Source organism: Zeus faber (genome assembly GCF_960531495.2).
Source record: "Zeus faber genome assembly, chromosome: 20".
Lineage (NCBI taxonomy): Eukaryota > Metazoa > Chordata > Actinopteri > Zeiformes > Zeidae > Zeus > Zeus faber.
The window spans coordinates 8,098,387-8,116,594 of NC_137207.1; the positions used below are offsets into that span (position 1 = coordinate 8,098,387).

At 42.3% G+C, this 18,208-nt stretch overlaps 1 protein-coding gene across 1 annotated transcript; it reads right to left on the reverse strand.

Moving 5' to 3' along the window:
* Positions 1-4,543: 4,543 nt before the first annotated feature.
* Positions 4,544-11,521, reverse strand: ube2ib (ubiquitin-conjugating enzyme E2Ib). Its single transcript, XM_080021771.1, has 7 exons — positions 11,191-11,521; positions 10,093-10,171; positions 9,915-9,998; positions 9,303-9,375; positions 8,912-9,021; positions 6,575-6,654; positions 4,544-5,395 (listed from the first exon to the last, which is right to left on the reverse strand). Exons 2-7 carry the CDS (start codon positions 10,156-10,158, stop codon positions 5,335-5,337), a joined length of 474 nt encoding a protein of 157 aa, XP_079877897.1. The 5' UTR covers positions 10,159-10,171; positions 11,191-11,521; the 3' UTR covers positions 4,544-5,334.
* Between the last annotated feature and the right edge of the window lie 6,687 nt (positions 11,522-18,208).

An 18,208-nucleotide genomic window follows, 5' to 3' on the forward strand; every position in this document is an offset into this window, starting at 1 on the left:
TTTATATTGGCTATGTCATTGCTTCCTCTCCTCCGATCACGCAGGGAGAGATATGTGTGCCCATTGTCCCGCACCGATGGCTCACACGCACACTGTTCCTTTGACAAATCCCTCAAACCGTCCGACGAGGAGCATTACATTGAGGCCGAGACCTTCGAGGACCTGGACAGCTTCAAGATTACTGTCTGTCACAACGGAGCAGATGGGTTGGAAAGCTGTGTGCTCTTGGAGGAGAACTACAGCCCTGCCAAAAACAGTACGCGGGAGATGAGACATCTTTATTTGACACCGAGATATACTGTTGACCCCAAAAGCGTGGCCTTTTGGGTTGAAGCATTTTTACAGCCTTATGTATGGTGGCCCTGAAAGCGCAACGCAGAAAGAAAACACATGCAAATAGATAACACAAGTGCAAAAAGCCACAACATAACACTGCAACTTAAGAAAACACATGCAAATAAACAAAACATAAGCAAATTAAGATTATCTTTACCAACATGACACTTGCACAGCATTTAGAAAACGCACTGAGAATCCAGATGTGTCGAATCAGCTGCATAGCAAAATGCTTTGCAAATACGGAATGGAAAACACAACCGCATTAACAGAAAACACAACCGCATTAACGGAAAACAACCGCAAAACGGAAGTGGACACACCTTTACAGAAGTGAGCCACCGCAGATCTTTAGCTCCAATAGAATATAAATAAGTGCAGTTAATAAATAGAAAAAAACAACTTATCAATCTACATTTTTATTTCATAATTTGCGAATCATTTGCGAACGACACCACACTATCACAAAGCCAGTAAAAGCTGTTTTCTCTGAAATATCCCACTTAAATGGCTTCAATAAAAACCGTGGATTGATATAAAAGTTATGTGGTTTTGCATTTGTGTTTTCCGTTAATGTGGTTGTGTTTCCTGTATTTGCAAAGCGTTTTGCTATGCAGTTCGTTTGACACTTCTAGATTTGCAGTGCATTTTCTAACAGCTGCGCATGTGTCATATCGGCAACGATGATTTTTGAATTTGCTTGTGTTTTGTATATTTGTATGTGTTTTTGTAAGTTGCACTTATGTCGTGGCCTTTGCATTTGTGTTTTATGTATTTGCATGTGTTCTCTTAGATTGCAGTGCATTGAGCTCTCAGGGCCACCGTACTCAAGCTTGCTTCTCACTGAATCCGTTATCGACAGCAAACAGTCGGATCCTCCCCTAGTGGCCGTGAGAGGAACTGTGTCTTTGGTTTCGCGTCACAAATTGTCTGGGAAAATATCTTAAAAATATCAATTTAAGAGGCTGCAAAATATGTGTGTAGGTAAGTTGAAACACATACTTTGCTATGGCCATATTATTAAAAACTACTGAAAACATGTCCATCAGTAATAAATACATTCAACGAGTCTATGTGAAATCAACTGACTGTTTTAGATGTTTTGCAACAATCCAAATCTTCTATGGCAGTGGTCTCAAACTGTGTTGTCTTCTTCCAGGTGGGGCCCTGTTGAATTTCAAGGGAAAGCCGTCAGGTTTTGTTTTTTTTTCTCCCACACCGGTGACTTGCCTCCGTAATCCTGTTAGAAGTAGATCACTTGTGATCGATTTCATTCTTTTTTATATTTTCAAAACCCCTAAGTACATTTGCGTGGATGAATTAAGCATTATGATTTGAAAAAATTATTTGCGGCCAGATTTATCAATATATTATCACCATGTAGCGGGCAACATTAGATTGTCTCCTGGGCCGGATATGGCCCCTGGGCCTGTAGTTTGAGACTCCTACTCTACGGGGAATATTTAAGCTTGATGTCTTTAACGGATTGAAATTAAGATGCTTTGCTTTATGTTTGATGATGCATCTTGTTTTCTTGGCAGTTACACCAAAGACGCCCTGCAACCTTACGGTTGTCTTCAACTCAAGCCAATACAACTTTTACTGGAAAAACAGCTATGAGGAATATCGGTCGCTCTACGAACACCTGAAGTATCAACTCCAGTTTTCCAGAACGGGCCACACAGAGAATGTAAGATTCAACAGTGAACGCTGCATGTTCATGAGAGAAAGAAAATCACACAGACCTTTTGGGCTCAACAACTCACAGGCTGTCTTCTCGTCCACTTGTGACCACAGAAAGAAATTTGGTTTGAGCCTTTAATTGATTTTCCTGCAGCGCAATTTTGTTTTTCCGGACAAGACACACTTCTCGGCCGACCGTCCTTTCGTCCTGGACACCGAATACACCGCAAGCGTACGGTCCTCCCCTGATGGAGTTATCTACCGTGGACACTGGAGCCAATGGTCGCCTGAGGTCCACTGGAGAACAGCTCCCGTCATAAAGAGTCTGATCTTTTTTAACTCCCCCCGTACCTCCATATACTCTCCTTTTTAAAGATACGTGGGTTCCCCATACGCAAGCATATCTCATAATTCTCCACATTGGTGTCCATTTCAGGTTCTTCACCAAATTCTCTCATGAATAAGACGCTGACCATCACCTTCTGTGTCCTGGTGACACTTCTGCTTTTTATTTGCCTTGTCGCCTTGTTTAAGTAAGTGCATAGCTCAGCTCTCGAGTCCTTGAAACCTGCCATGCTCATATACATTTAACACTGTTCTCATGAGTCGTTCTCTACTTGCAGGGCCAAGAAAAGCACATTCATACCTACTCCTGTGCCCTACTTCTCTTCCCTATACACTGACCACCATGGAAATTTCAAGGTCAGTTGAACAAGGGTTCCCTCGCCTGTAAAATACCATCACAAATTTCCCAATTATAAGAACCGCTGTGATTCTAGAAGTGGGTGGTGGCGCCAAGCATCGATCCTGTGGTCCAGACAGAGGAGACCCTAAAAATCGACAAACTGGTCAAGATGTCCAGTGAGGAGCCAGACCACACTGTGCAGTTTCACACGGGAACCGGACCTCATCTGAGCTCATCCGACGCGGTTCCGGCCATTGCTTCTTCCCCGGGGGTCCCTTACGCCATGATTGGGCCCAGGTCCCCGGTGCTGGAGCGGAGGAATCCGGTGAAGAGCCCGTCGCCCAGCGCCAAGTCCCCCCAGGCGGCCGAAAACGACTCCGGCTGCCGGCTCTTCGTCTGTCGAGAAGGAACCCTCTGTGCTTTCCATGAAGCGGGTTTGGTCATGGAGGAACACCAGGGCTCGGGGAGCCTCTGCAGCAAAATGCTGCCTGACAGGGATTATCAGAACACATGGCAACAGGTTAGCAGCACCGATATTTTGTCTTGAACAGTTTTAGGCCTTGGTGTAGATACATATTTTAAATTACACAAGCATTATTCTGTATTTCCTACCTTGAGGGGCCGTGAAGTGGAGTGGTAGTGTTTCTTAGGTCGTAAAAGAGTGATTGAGCGTACTCAAAGTGACAAAGACCAGTTCAACGAAAGAAAACCTCTCATGGGAGACAACATACTGGTGGTCTCCCTGTGAAGCTACTGTACATTCATGAGTTTTTGAAGAGTAGTATAGAAAGAAAACAAGCATTATTAATGACTGCATTAAGGGCTGTATAGCACAAATCAGTATTAGTAGTTCATGTGTTTTGGATTTAGCTACATTATGAATTTCTATAATCTCAGTGCTTGCAAATTTTTGCCAACCGCAGAGTACAAATGTATTTGTTCAGATCGTGACTGACATTATTCTGGATTCCCAAGAATATGTGGCTCGACTTAAACAAAAGGAAATGTGTAGTTTTATGGGCGCTTAACAGGGGAAACAATTACAAACCCTTTCCCAGTGTCATTGTTTAATGCAGCCCTTGTATTTTTGTTCTGAGGAGGATACAATTCATTTTTTAGGGAACAAAAATGTGTTCATCCAACTTAAGTGCTTTCCATTAACCTTCCTTATTCTTTGTTTGTTAGAAAACTATGTAGTGACTGGACCTAATGACTCATGAGGGCTGCCCACACTTGATGTATCCAAAGACGACTCCACAGACCATATTGCTTTTTGCCCCGTGCTCAGTGGTCCAGGTTTTCTTGTGATTAAGTTTTTGTTGACCGTGTAAGACCTTATACTGTAGGCCAGTCTGTAAGCTTCTACTTGTAACCAATGCGCCTGTTAAGTCAGACACCAACTATTTGTAATGTCCTCTTGAATGTAATTTGCACACATGTTGAAATGCAGTTTCTGTTGCAACATCACTGACCCATGTATCTGGCTTTATAAAACTGTTTTAACTCACCCTATAAAATAATCTGTTCAGATTTGGACTTTCGTTTGATGTGGATTCTAGTCAATTATCATTGACCTATTATCAAAATAAACTCACCCCCTAACACACACTTGCTTGAGCCAATCATGTGAGCAAATGTGGAAAACAAAAACCTCCAGCTTGTTCCGATGGAAAGGAGACAGTCTTTGCGTAACCTTTTTGAAAAGAGAAGGTTTCGTAGACTTCATGGAATGATACAATTGCTGAAATGTGAAATATATGGGGATCTTTGAACCTCATGGCAGATTAATTGAAGGATGATGGAATATAGTGTAAAATAAAGCCATGGAAAAGCTTTGTAGAAACAATTTTATTTACTCCAACACATACATGAACAAAAGCACCATATAAACAAAAAAAGTCTGATACAGAAGAAAGCCTACCTGCCTCCGTCATTGTGGCCATTTACTTTTTCTTTCCCAACATAGCAAACACTGGATAACAAAAAGACAGCCAAGGCAGCAAATCCTATCTTATATTACAGCATGCTGAATAGAAAACCTGCGAAAGGGGATTAGACAGCGCCATCTAAGAGACACTAGTGAGATTACGACAGTATAAAAATGCCATTCATTATACAGCAGTTGAAATACTGAAATGTACTTAAAATGAATAGCAAATTTTACATTAAAATCATTGAAAAGTAGGGGGGGGGGTAACATAAAGGAATAGACCCTGTGAAAGAGCAAAAATAAAGACAGACATTTTTCTTCCTGGATTATTGACAACCAGCGTGTACAGAACTGATGCGCTGTGTCCCTTGCACCACATAAGACAAGGTTTTTTGTTTTTTTTTGTTTTTTGTTTTTTTAATTCTTACTCTTAAAACGGCTAAAAAGGAAAATGGTCAATGCCGCTCGGGCACCCGTGGCGTTCTGCTATCGGGCGCCGACCGGCAGTTAAGAACGACAAAATAACAGGTCAGCTGAGAGCGGATGGCACGGGGTGTGTGTGGAGTTTTAAATAGAAGTCCTTAAGAAAGTCCCGATGTGATAGGAGCACATTCATTGAGAGACCAAGTGGAGAGGTGATCCTTGTTTTAACCGATTCCTTCTGCCGCTGCCGGAAAGGGTAAGGGGGGTGTGGCCTCGCTTACGACGAGAACTTTTTGGCTTGTGCTCGAACCCTTTTTTCGTATTCTACTCTGTTTTGGCTGCGAATTGGCAAAAAGAAAGAAAAACAAAAAAGTCAGGAGAAATTCTCACCAATATGACAGGACACTAGAGACCATGCACCTCTGGAATCTTTCCAGAGGTGTAGCAACACAGCTCCTAAAATCAGTTATGGATCCAAGTATTACTATAACAGGGTAGATTCTGGCATTTAAGCACCATTTGTTCTTTTTCAAGCACTTCACACAAAACAAATACATCTTCAATGTGATCTTTTTTATTAAATATAATCTTAATCTCGAATCAGAGCAATCTTTTCTCCAAACAAAGCAAATTAAAAAGTTTTTATTCTAGACGCATTTCATTTACTGTTTCCAGATGGCTTCTGAAATAACTCTGGGAACCACTGCACTAGAGGACATTCTGATGGTGACTGTCGGGCGGCTTGAGACCGTGTACCTCAACTGAAGCTGATGGATTAAATCTTTAAATCCAAACCCCTGCAAGACATTAATCGGCCGCATATCTTTGTAGATAAACCTGAAAGATGTATCTGTTATTGCCGTTTGGTTGGCAGCTGCCCACGGACAGAGCTCATTCACTTGCGCGCACAAAGAGGATGTATGTGGACGTATGTGCGCAACATTTTCAGAACAAATTAGATTTCTGTTGGAATATTGCTTTTTTCCCCCCTCCCATTGAATGTTAAGAATGTTTCAGATTATTATTATTATCATTTTTTTAACACCGCTTGACAGTCCATATATACATACATTTGTCATCTACCAAGGGACACTAAGCATTTCAGAACAAGGGAGGCTATTTTCAAGGTATTCCAGTACTTCAAATGCTGAGGATGAAATTAAAGTACCTCAAGGAACCTGGTAAGAACCCTGCTAAAAACAATACTTTACTGGTCCACACCTTCAAACAACACACACATAATCACTGTTATGATTCTGGTATCTGGAGTGTGAATGAGTGTTTTTAAGGGCCCCAGTACATACTCATACTGCGCTGCGTATCCCGACTCTTTCCCATTTAGAAAAAAATAGAACAACAACCTGGCTCTCTCTGAAACAACATTTTTCATCTAACCAGACGGAGTCGACCTAAACTTAAGCCTTGGGCCTTTTGCTTCCCCTCATCGTTCTTTCTGCGTTCTTTGATTGCTTGAAGACACTGTGTTAATCCAAAACTGAGTTGTTGTATGGACTCACCAGTAAATCGTGTATGCCTCTGCTTGGGCTGGATCCTGGATATTTGGCTCATTTAGAAGTTCCTGGATGCCTAATAAGATCTGCAAGATAAATCTGAAGTTACGCACCATTGGCAAAACTTGCCTTAATTTCTTACTTTCAAAAAGCCTACGAAAAAAAAAGATTAAAAAATAAATAAAACGTCCATCAATTGTGTGCATTCAAAGCTCCCACCGAACATATCTGAACAGTCCCTGAAGACACTTTCTTCGCACAGCAGCTCACTTTGTGCTTGACAGCATGCAGTTTAGTACTTCATACATCATTATTCAGTCAGTAGCTTACAGGGTAATATAAGACAAGATACTTTATTGATTGCTCGTAGAGGGGAATTCTGGCTTTGCAGCCGCCCAGCAGGAAACATTAAGTATGTAAATTGTCTTTACGGATCCCACTAAGGATGTATATCGGAACAGGAAAGTGAATATTTAAATGAGCAAGATGCTCAAGTCATGCACAGAAAATGTAATTCTACATTATAAGAAAATGGAGGCTAAATGACTGAATATACGTTTACACTGTACAGCAGCCCAAGGTTAATCAAACTGCTCTAAAGTTTCCTGACTGAGCACTTCTCGTAAATTAAGCACAAGCCTGCTGGGGTAAGAGACATAGCAAGCTCAAAGTGGAGATGGCAGGAGTACTACTTTAAGACAAGTAATAAAGGCTACCCTCGGAAAAGCATATGATGTATGATGGTCTATGGCTGTCAATATCATGTACAGCCTTAGCAAATACTGTGTTTGCATAGTGGGAATGTAGAATAGAAAATCTGCCAACTTCACAATTTGATAAAAACTACCCAACTATAAATTGGCCAAAATAGCTGGTGAGTTTACTCTTTAAAAAAGGTTACTCTGTTGGCCAGAGTATCTCTGGGAAGCATCTACAGGTAGCTCTCCAGTGAGTTTGCTTCACCCGTCCCAATGACCTACTCTAATAAATGTATATTGTGTATACCATTTTTTTGGCCGGGAAAATCTGTTGAAGTCTGACATATTTAAATCTATCCGGTCATAGTGTCCAATGAAAATAATTCCCTCCAAGCAAAATTTGAATTAGTGCTAGGTAGATCATTTAAAAAAAATTAAATAAAAGTCTGTGCAGATCTGTTCATTTCCGCACTCGGCAAGTTGCAACGGAAAGCCAATCAGTTTGGGACGATCTAAAGCTGATCTGAAAGCTTCACCTCTGACCAATCACGTCTATATAGAACTTAAGCCCCACCACTCCCTTGTGGCCAGGTTGCTTGCACAGACAGACAGACAGACAGACAGACAGACAGACAGACAGACAGACAGACAGACAGACAGACAGACAGACAGACAGACAGACAGACAGACAGACAGACAGACAGACAGACAGAGAAGCTGCAGTGTCTAGAACTTTTGAGGAAATATTGTAAACATTTTTCTAAAATGTTGTACACCTTGTTTTTTTTTTTTTTTTACATTCTTTACTTTAAGTTGGAAGAAAGAAACTGTAGTAAAATTCCTTGAATGTGTACTTGGCCAATAAAGCCTGAATCTGATTTGGTGGCTTGGCGTAAGGGGTGTTTCTCCTCATTTCATAATGGAGAAGTTTGTGGCAAGACTCACTGAGATGGTTCAAGCATTCAGGAATATTTACGACCGGTCTTTGCGTGAGTTAAGTATTTGAGCTTTTTGCCATCTGCCGTAATGGAATGAGTCAGATGTCAAATAGTAGGGATGCCACGGTAAGGAATTTTTCCCCACCGGTTAATAAACTCATGACAACACTAATTTTAAATGAAAATTAGTGATTATAAATTAGAGTTTTTTTTTCATTTGATGAACGTCTGCGCTGATACGTGAAAATTAACTAAATGTTTTTATTTAGGCTCTATTTATTCATTTTTATATATATATATAAAGCAACACAACCGTGGGGGTGGTGGTCAAGTAATGTAATGGGTGTATGCCCGAACACCGTGTAACACCGGTAACCGCAGCAACCCTACTCCCCTGGGAATTTTCTCTCTACCGCCCCGTCAGTCCGGTGAGGACTACTACCCCTGGCTTTCTTTTTCCTCTCTCCTCAAAATGCCTTGCACCCTACAAAGATGCTCATTGATACAATGACAAGATTGTTCAGTTCTTATTGATAAGACAAATCCTAAATCGATAAAATTATTATTAGAAATTAATCGATAGTCAATTACTTGTTAAAATCCCCAAATGGTCATTATGGAAAATGACTATGGCAAATGAATCCTTGTCCAGAAACACTGTGAGGATAAAATGGCTGTTTAGTTCTCCGGCTGCTCGACATTCTAACCTGTTTAATTGTGATAGCTGGTCTCCAGTCCTTGTCCTCCTCTAGAATGGATAGGCATACTGTGCCTGATGGGTAGACGTTTGGATGGAAGAGTGGAGGCTCAAATTTACCTGAAACAGATAAGGAATGTAAAGTGCACAAGTTGCAGATGTTGCAAACATTTCAGGAACACACCGATTAGAACCTAAGATCAACAGTTAGCGCATGCATTCTGAACTACATCTTATGTTGCGATTTAGTCATTTAGCTATTTCAGTGTATTTAATGCGATTTTTTTTTTTATAAATATATTTTTTATTAACACAATATCTCAACATGATTCATATGGAAACATTACATTATCCACTACTTACGATTTATATATAAACAAATCATACGGGCAGTCACGTACATTTTGGTGGTGAGGAGGGATAGTCGTCCTTGAATAACATGCGCAGCTTGAACAGCCCTCCTTCCCAGGGAGTCTGTAGATGAAAATGCTAAGTTAATGAAATACCGGCATGATGTAAAAAGAGGAAAATGCTTATTTTGATAACGACATACAAAATGTGACTATTAAGTTTGGACTTAAGAGGGCACAAGCTTGTAGTTGAGAAGTAAAGAAATCAAATCAGTAGCCTTCTGTGGTAGGGCATCAATGTGTCTTTTTAGCATTTTAATTGAGAATGTGGCGTTAGTAGAGGACATATCCAGAGATAAGAGACGAAAAACAGCTGCAGCAAAGCGCAGCGATCTCTCGCCGCCTTCAAGTGCAGACACCGCTTTTATGTTCAGACACACAAGGACAATGGGAGTGCACTTTGTCTGTTGAGGAATGTACACAACGTCTTGCAAGTTGTCAACTCGACAAAGTACGATTATAAAAAGGCTTCCATTGGTTATTTTAGTTGCCGTTTACTACGATAGTCAGGAGACCTGTTCCGTATCACCTAACTTCAGACTAACCCAACGTAATCTTACACACTTCTGTACAATTGACATGAAGCCACAAACAGAGCATTACCCCCTTCTTGCCAGGAATGGCACATTCCCAATTCATCAGGTTCATGGTGCCGTCTGGGTTTTTGGTTGGAACAGCAACAAATCCCTGAAGAAAAAGAAGGGGGGGGGGGGGACGACAGTAAGACACTGAGGTTCACCAGAAGACGAGAACACGTAGGCCGTTTCGAGTCGCCACTTACGAAAGGATGGTCTTTCCGCCACGCCTTGCGCTCCTGAGCGAGCCGGCTCAATGCAATTCCAGACATTATCGCTGGACTCCTGCAGGGAACAGACCCAAGTTTGAGAGGCAAGACAACCCAAACTCGGGAGAAACAAACCCGAGTCCTGCGAGAGAAGTTGCACCCTGTGATAGGGCGAGAGATTAAAATGTGATGGGCTAAAGCAAAAACAAAAGAGTGCGTGTCAAGGTTATCCCGTGGGCTAAACTAGTGCTTGAAGGTCACGGACCAGTTGATGCTGCTGGACATTTGGGTGTTGAGCAGACATGATGGTCTGCAGGCAGTGGGCCAAATGTTTAACACCATCCCACCCAGCACCAGCATTTAACCATCCGGTGATTAGTTTATGACATTCACCATACTTGAATTAATTGATGTCATGCAAACATCACCCGGCTTCAAGCCGTTTTGAGGGTGTTTGGTTAAAGTGGATGTATAGGCTACAGGGTGCCAGTAGTCCGTGTTGATCTGAGAAATCCATTGAAATGATTCCCAGCTGTCTAACCCATGGAGCAGATGTTACGGCTAACCGGTTGTAATTGTACTCCGGTTAGGCGTGTCAACAGTAACAACTATATCCATATTTGTTACTGTTGACACGCCTAACCGGAGTACAGTGCTAACCAGCTAGCATGCTAATCAGTTAGCATGCTAGCTCATGTGCGCCAGTTCCCACTAAACGACGGACGCTGGCGCCCGTTAGCGCCTGGCGCGGCCTGATGCGTCGGGAGAAATCGCGCATTCGCAGTGGATATCGCCGCAGACGCAGCCGCGGGAGAAGTCGCCGGCGCCTCGGTCCCGGCCGCGCGAATGATATTGAAAAGACGCCGTGGGGATATTTGCAGGCGAGTTCCGGGCGAACACGGTCAAAAAAAAAAAAAAAAGTATCCAGAACAGGGAAAGGACAAAGAGCGCCAGAGCTAAAAAAAAAAAAAAAAAAAAAAAAGGCGCACGTTTACGCATTGGCCAAACTATGGAAAATGGCGCAAAGTCGAGAGAGCGGAAAGGAGCCTCGCACGGAGCCGCGGCGGCGGACGGAGCCCCGCGCCCCCCGCTCACCTTTCAGCTGCGGCGGCCTTCAGAGATGCGGATTTAATGCGCAGATCGGGTTCAACCGTAAAGTTTCCCTCCCGAAAAGCCTCCCGCTCCGGCTCCCACCACAGAAGAAGAACCGGAAGAGCGCTCGCTGCACTTCCGGCTCAGCTCATCCGCTCGCTCGCTCGCTGCCGCCGCCGCCGCCGCCGCCGGGACCCGGAGCTCGGCCTCGGCCACACGGTGGAATGAACCCGCGTTGCGCTCACGTCCACGGGCGTCGCCTCGCACAGGGATCCGCTCGCACGGAGCAGCTCGGCGACCAAGGCCTCGTCGACACTGACCCGAGGCCCCGGAATGAACAGGAAATAGCTTTTATGGCGGTCCGCGCGGCGCATGCGCAGTGTGATGTTTGTCGCGGCGCTAATTTGAACCATCATAACAGAAAAAAAAAAAAAAATAATAATACAATTATTGTTGCGGTATAGTTCGTTTGAAAACTGATCAAAACAAAAAATCGACAAATATTCGCACATGCCGTGTGACACTGGTCTGAGCCCAAATAGCAGAGTGGAATGGAAAGATTTTGTTTCCCGTTGTCTTTGTCCAGACTAAATATCAAGGCCATCGATTGCGGTGTTGATTACAGACACGACCCTTTGAATAAAGGTTCCTGTGGTTCCGTGCGGGCTCAGATCGAGACAACTTTTCTTTACTCGACATTTCCAAACAGCAGCAGCAGCTTTTTATTACGGCGGAACGTAATAACGGACACTTTTGAACAGGCAGCTCTTTTGGCAGCTTACCGAGGAACCCGCAAGTGCAGTCTCTCAACAGGACACCAGGTGGCGCTGCTTATTTAAAAGAACAGGCCAAAGTCCGTGGAGCGTTTCATGCTTTGATGGCGCTGAGAAAACAAACCAAAACCCAAAACAGTTGAAGCCTGTCAACACATTTAACATTTAATCACTGTACACGGGCAGTTCACTGGACACTTAATTTTACCACAATCACATACACACGCAATGTATTCCAAAATGTATTTCCAGTTCCACATGTTCAATTTATTATGGAGGATGCGGTGTTTTCATGGTTATTTTACCTTCAAGAAGTAACAGGCATGATGTAGGAAATGTAAACATCAGTTAAATAGGAAAAATCCTTAAAATAGATTTAAAAAAGGCCTTTGGCATTATGTCACAGGGGCCTATTTCGCTGACTCGTGTTCTTTTATATTACTGAAGTATAAGAAATTGGTCACAGTTCTTTACATTACGTACACAATACATCTGTTTTATTTAAAAAAATATACCTCACTGAAATACCTTTAAAAATCAATCATGCGGTTACTATATATTTCTTTAAATGTATGTGTGTGTATATATTTATTATATCAATAATTTAGATTTTGTTCCATTTGTGAGACTCGTTTTTTTTTCCATTAATATAGACTTATCAGCCACGAGATTAAAGCCACCACTAATATTGTGTAGCTCCTCCTCGTGTCGCCAAAACAGCTCTGACAGGTCGAGGCATGGACTCCACAAGGCCTCTGAAGGTGTCCTGTGGTATCTGGCACCAAGACGTTAGCAGCAGATCCTTTTAAGTCCTGTAGGTTGTGAGGTGGGGCCCCCATGGATCAGGCTTGTCGTTCTAGAACATCCCGCAGATGCTTGATCGGCTCCACTTGATGTAGAAGAAAATGTGATTCATCAGACCAGGCCACCGTCTTCCATTGCTCCATGGTCCAGTTCTGATGCTTATGTGTTCATTGTAGACGCTTTCGCGGCTACACTGCTCCATACACAGCAAGCTGCGATGCACTGTGGGTTCTGACGCCTTTCTATCATAGCAGCATTTTTCAACAATTTGTGCTACAGTAGCTCTTCTGTGGGATCGAACCAGACGAGCTCGACTTCACTCCTCACGCACATCAAATAAGCACCGTTTCACCGGTTGTCCTTCCTTGGACCACTTTTGGTAAGTACTAACCACTGCATACCGGGAACACAAGACCTGCAGTTTGGAGGTGCTCTGACCCGGTGGTCTAGCCATCACAATTGGGTCCTTGTCAAAGTGGCTCAGATCCTTACGCCTGCCCATTTTTCCTGCTTCCAACACATCAACTTCAAGAACTAATTGTTCACTTGCTGCCTGATATATCCCACCCCTTGACAGGTGCCATTGGAACGAGGTGTCAATGTCATTCACTTCACCTGTCAGTGATTTATATGTTGTGGCTGATTGGTGTATATGTTGAATGCATACTGTCATTTAAATCTGTTAAAAACAATTTCAGTTTGGAAAGTGAAGCAAACAAGGCAATTGCAATAGTACAAATCAATATACACACTCCCCAGGGATTATTTCCCCGCAGAGTCATTGGCCACATCATTTTTACTTGCTGCGTTGCCCAGGGCCACCCTGGTTTCCGCGTGGGAGCGCTGGGGGGGGGGGGGGGGGGTCTCAGCTGGGGCGCACTGCCTGAGGTGATACCAGGCGTCACCTTTCCCGTCCAACCGGACAGAGTGGGTGTTTGTCTGGACCACTCGGAACGGTCCGGTCCACCTGGCCTCCGTCCCCTTCCTTTTCACCGCTTTCAGCCAGACCCAGTTGGAGCCTTTCCCGACGGTGGGCTGATTCGCTCTCCGGCATGGTCCTGTATCTGTGAGGAGAGTGAGGCTACCAGTACATTTAGGATACCATAGTACGATGCGTGATCCCCGTGGGTGCGGTCCAGGGGCAGTAAAGGGAGAGTAAAGGGTGAGGTCCAGGGGCAGTAAAGAGAGAGTTAAGGGTGAGGTCCAGCGGGTGAGGTCCACGTTAAGTAAAGGGAAATCAAAAAGTACAAGAGAAAATGCACGGCTCCAGGAGTGATTGGCAGGGAAAACCCCATTTGTCTTAGCGGGTAAACCTGCCGACATCCGTATTATTGAACGTGCGGATGGCATTCACTCACCACCTGGACCATTTCCAATAAAAGAGATATCATTTAAACATACACACAAACATTACACAGACACATACACATGAACATTACACAGTCATTTACACATAACTATGACAGATGCCAGTCCTGTACAGACTGTCTAATACTTTTTTACCTAAAATTTATACCCGTCTCATTTACCCAACCATGACAACCTGGCCTATTGAACACCTGAAATTTAACATTCTTGTACCCAAAATCTAGCATTTCCTTGAATACCCAAAATCTAGCATTCTTGTATGTTTCTTTCACCTTTCATTTATCTATGACAGTAATTTTATATAGTCAATATGCACAGTTCTGTTAAAAAGGTTTGTACTTAACTTGTTTTTATGAGGCGTCTCTCGGTGTCTGGATAGATCTGGATGTTGTTTGGGGAACTTCCAATATCCCCGTGACTTTTTGTTTATAACAAATTGTAATTATGTCATTCTCGTCACTTACAATGTTATTAATTTGTAGTTACGACCTCTGATTTAAACTCCCTCCCATCACGTCGGGATCACCAATTGTTGGAGAAATATCATCCTCGAGGATCACCCAGTTGTTCCGTTGTACAAAACCTGTTTCAGTCAATTACTCTATTCTGTTGATTGAACAATTAAAGCCTGTTTTGATCAATTACTCTATTCTGTTGATCAATTCCAAGTACAACAATTACCTTCGAGGTTCCCCGCGTGCTCATTGATGGGTTGGAGCGTCAATCAGAAGAAGTATCACGAATTTAGGAGGAGAGGCAGAATCAAAAAGTACAAGATACAGTCTCTGGGTCCGCACTTTGTATCCCTGACAGAGCTATATAGCAGGGTCAGTTCGCAAAGTCTCAGCCCCGTTCCTTCTTCTCTGGACCCTTATATAGTCTAAAGTACGCAAGCGGTCACAAAAGGACATATGGATCACAAAGAACAATGTACATGCAGAACAACATGAACAACATGTACGCGACTGGTCACAAAAGGACATTTCCAACCAGAGACGCCATATAAATTCTACGAAAGACATGAGCAAAGAAAGGACACAGGGGACAAAGATGAAAGCAGGAGGGAGGAAATCCTGAAGGGAAGAAGGGGGAATTAAATGATCCATCATAGAGAGACAGTCAATGGAGCTTTTATCTACATACACACACTGTTTTGATTATATTTAATAACAGCTGTCTCTTTTATGAACAAATATCATGAAAGGAGGGCCACCAACACATCCGGCGTAGAACTTCTACCCAAAAGAGAGCAGCTTTGTGAGCGACGGGAGGGTCACAAAAGAAAGAAAGAGAAAGGAGAAGGGTCCGACAGTGATTTCAAATATAACCCCCCCCCGCCCCGCCGTCACCTGGGAGACCTAATAAAGATGTTGTGATACCTGCAGATGTCAACATTTCTCTGGCCTCAAGAGCTTAATCAGCAAATGACAGTTGTCCCAGGAATAGGCAAGTTAAGAGATGAACCTACAAAGCGGAAAAGGGAAAACTAGATGGTTGATGTAAAGCTTTTAGCTGAAACAAAAACAAAAACAAAAAAAAAACGGTTAAGTCAAGAGTCCAAAAGCATCGCTGGAGTCAGGCAAAGAAAGGTATCAGTGGAAAGTTTAGGGGTCTTTCTTCCAAAATAATGTCCGCTAATGGATGGTTTACTCTATAAAGACATTGTTCCAACACAGCCAAGTCTGCTATCAAACATCACTTGCCATCCAGAGGACCACACCTGCACGTACGGTATGGGGATGGAGTAAGGAGATCCAGTCGCATCGCTCCGTCAGCTACCAGGGGGGCGTCATCATTTGATGTCTTTGTGACATCACAACACTCCCCCTTATGCACTGTAGGCCCCACCGGGTGTGTCTGGACTGTCAGATTCATAAATGTATTGCAAGATCTGTGTTCATTGGTCATTATATTTATTGATCGTATCTTTTTCTTCACATTAGATACTGCATATTGTTTTGTTCTCCTTTTTTTAATTTTGTTATAATAAAAAAATGTATCATTAAATTACATTGTTTATTTTTAGACTACATGAATCCGCCATGCAACCTTACGTCCTGTGTGAGCAGAAAAAAGTGCTTCAGTTGGTGTAATTGTGAATTATATATAATTTAAAAAAAACAAAAAACGGCGTCATTTTATCATATGAAGATGATGCGTCTTCACTGAGAATTGGACATTGACAATTCGGTCAACCTTTTACTGTTTGAGGCAAAAGTTCTGGCAATTCAACAACAAGAGAAACTATAAATCGTATAGATACAGCATAAAAAAATATATGAGTATGTGGAAAATTGTGCCTGTTGTTTTACAGTGGCTATAAATCGGTCCCTAAAATTAAATTACCATTTTGCTGAGGTCACAATGTAGGACAATTTGATGAGTTGACAGAAAAATATGCTAAGAATTGTGAAATTCTAAGAAAATACGAGAATAGTACAATTTCATGTGGTCTATGTTGTTCAACACATTGCTGAGATACAGTATGAAGCGATGGAGTGAAGTGGTTTTTCATCAAGTTTATATTTAATAACAGCAAATTTGATGGCTTTGTTAGGGCAGTTTGCATCAAACAGTGTCATTGATGCCCGTTTGGAATGTGTGCAGCAAAAGGCAAACATCAAAGAATACAAACAGAAATAATGATAAACTTTGTTTTTATTGGGTTCACCTTTTGCAAGACCTTATGAATCTATCTCGTTAACATCAAACTCAGTTTTCACCTTTTAAACATTGCATAAGATCATATAGAAGTTAGAAGTGATTTATGTAGTGATATGAGAACCTTATGCATCGTTATCATTAGTCATTATAAGAAACAAAATGACATTCATTCCCTCTGATTACAAGTGTGACCATCCTCCATCATGCATTACAGTGGTCTGTGGTTTTATGAATCTAATGCATTATTTTAAAAAGGTTAACTGGGCACTTACAAGTATTAGGCTACAGATCTTATAAGTTACCGCAAATGAAATGACAACCAGTGACAAATGTTCAAACAGTCCTTACGCACCCTGTTGGGAAAGGATGTGGTGTTGACAACCTAGACCGGTCGACGTCAAGTACGGTTTAAAACGGAAACAAAATCTTTTGTAAACGCACTTCAAATTTTACTTAATTGAAGCTTAGTTTCACCTTCCAAAATAAGCATCACCATTTCCACAAACCGGGATAAATTAGATTGTCTCGAACGCTCAGGTGGAGGTCGACTGTAAGTATGTGGAGTTTTGACGTGGATGAACAAATCTAGGCTTCACATGGGTTATTGGTCCTTATGGAGTCAAACAAGTTAAACCATGTTACGGTATGTGAGGGAGTGCAAGACACAGTAGAATTGGAAGGCTTCAAAATACTACAGCAAATGTAAACATAGCCTAGCTCTGGCAGGAAAACCCCTCTTATTTTGATTTGACCTTTCGCAAATCTCAGATATTACACTTTTGAAAGCCCTTGGTGTGTTTGTGTGTATCAAAACCATGCATCCATATATTTGTCTGTTACAATATAAAATTGTGTATTAGTCAAATGTGCAAGTGCACTTTGTGTACATGCAAGTAAAAGCTTTGTGTCGCATCAACAAGTCTGTGTGTAATGTACCAATATATATATGTATATATATATATATGTATATGTGTGTGTGTGTGTGTGTGTGTGTGTGTGTGTGTGTGTGTGTGTGTGTGTGTGTGTGTGTGTGTGTGTGTGTGCGCGCGCCTGCATTAACAAAAGATCACTCATCCCTGACACTCGCATCAAATGTGTACGATACACATAAGACATTGGATTTTGGTCATCGGGGGGAAAAGGCAACACTATAAACGATTACTTGTGAATGAAATATCCAGCCAGTCAAACACTTCAAGCCTCAAACAGCTTTCTATAAAAAGGGTGTTCTAAAACGCAGTATTTACATTACAGGCTTAAAAGCATTGTGCAGTGTTGTTCTCACTGAAGTGCTTGAAATGCTGTGTACAAAATCTACACAATTCAAAATGCTTAAAAGAATGTATCACTGCAGCCCCCCCCAACACACACACACACACACACACCACCCCTCCCCCCGCTTGAATGTAACA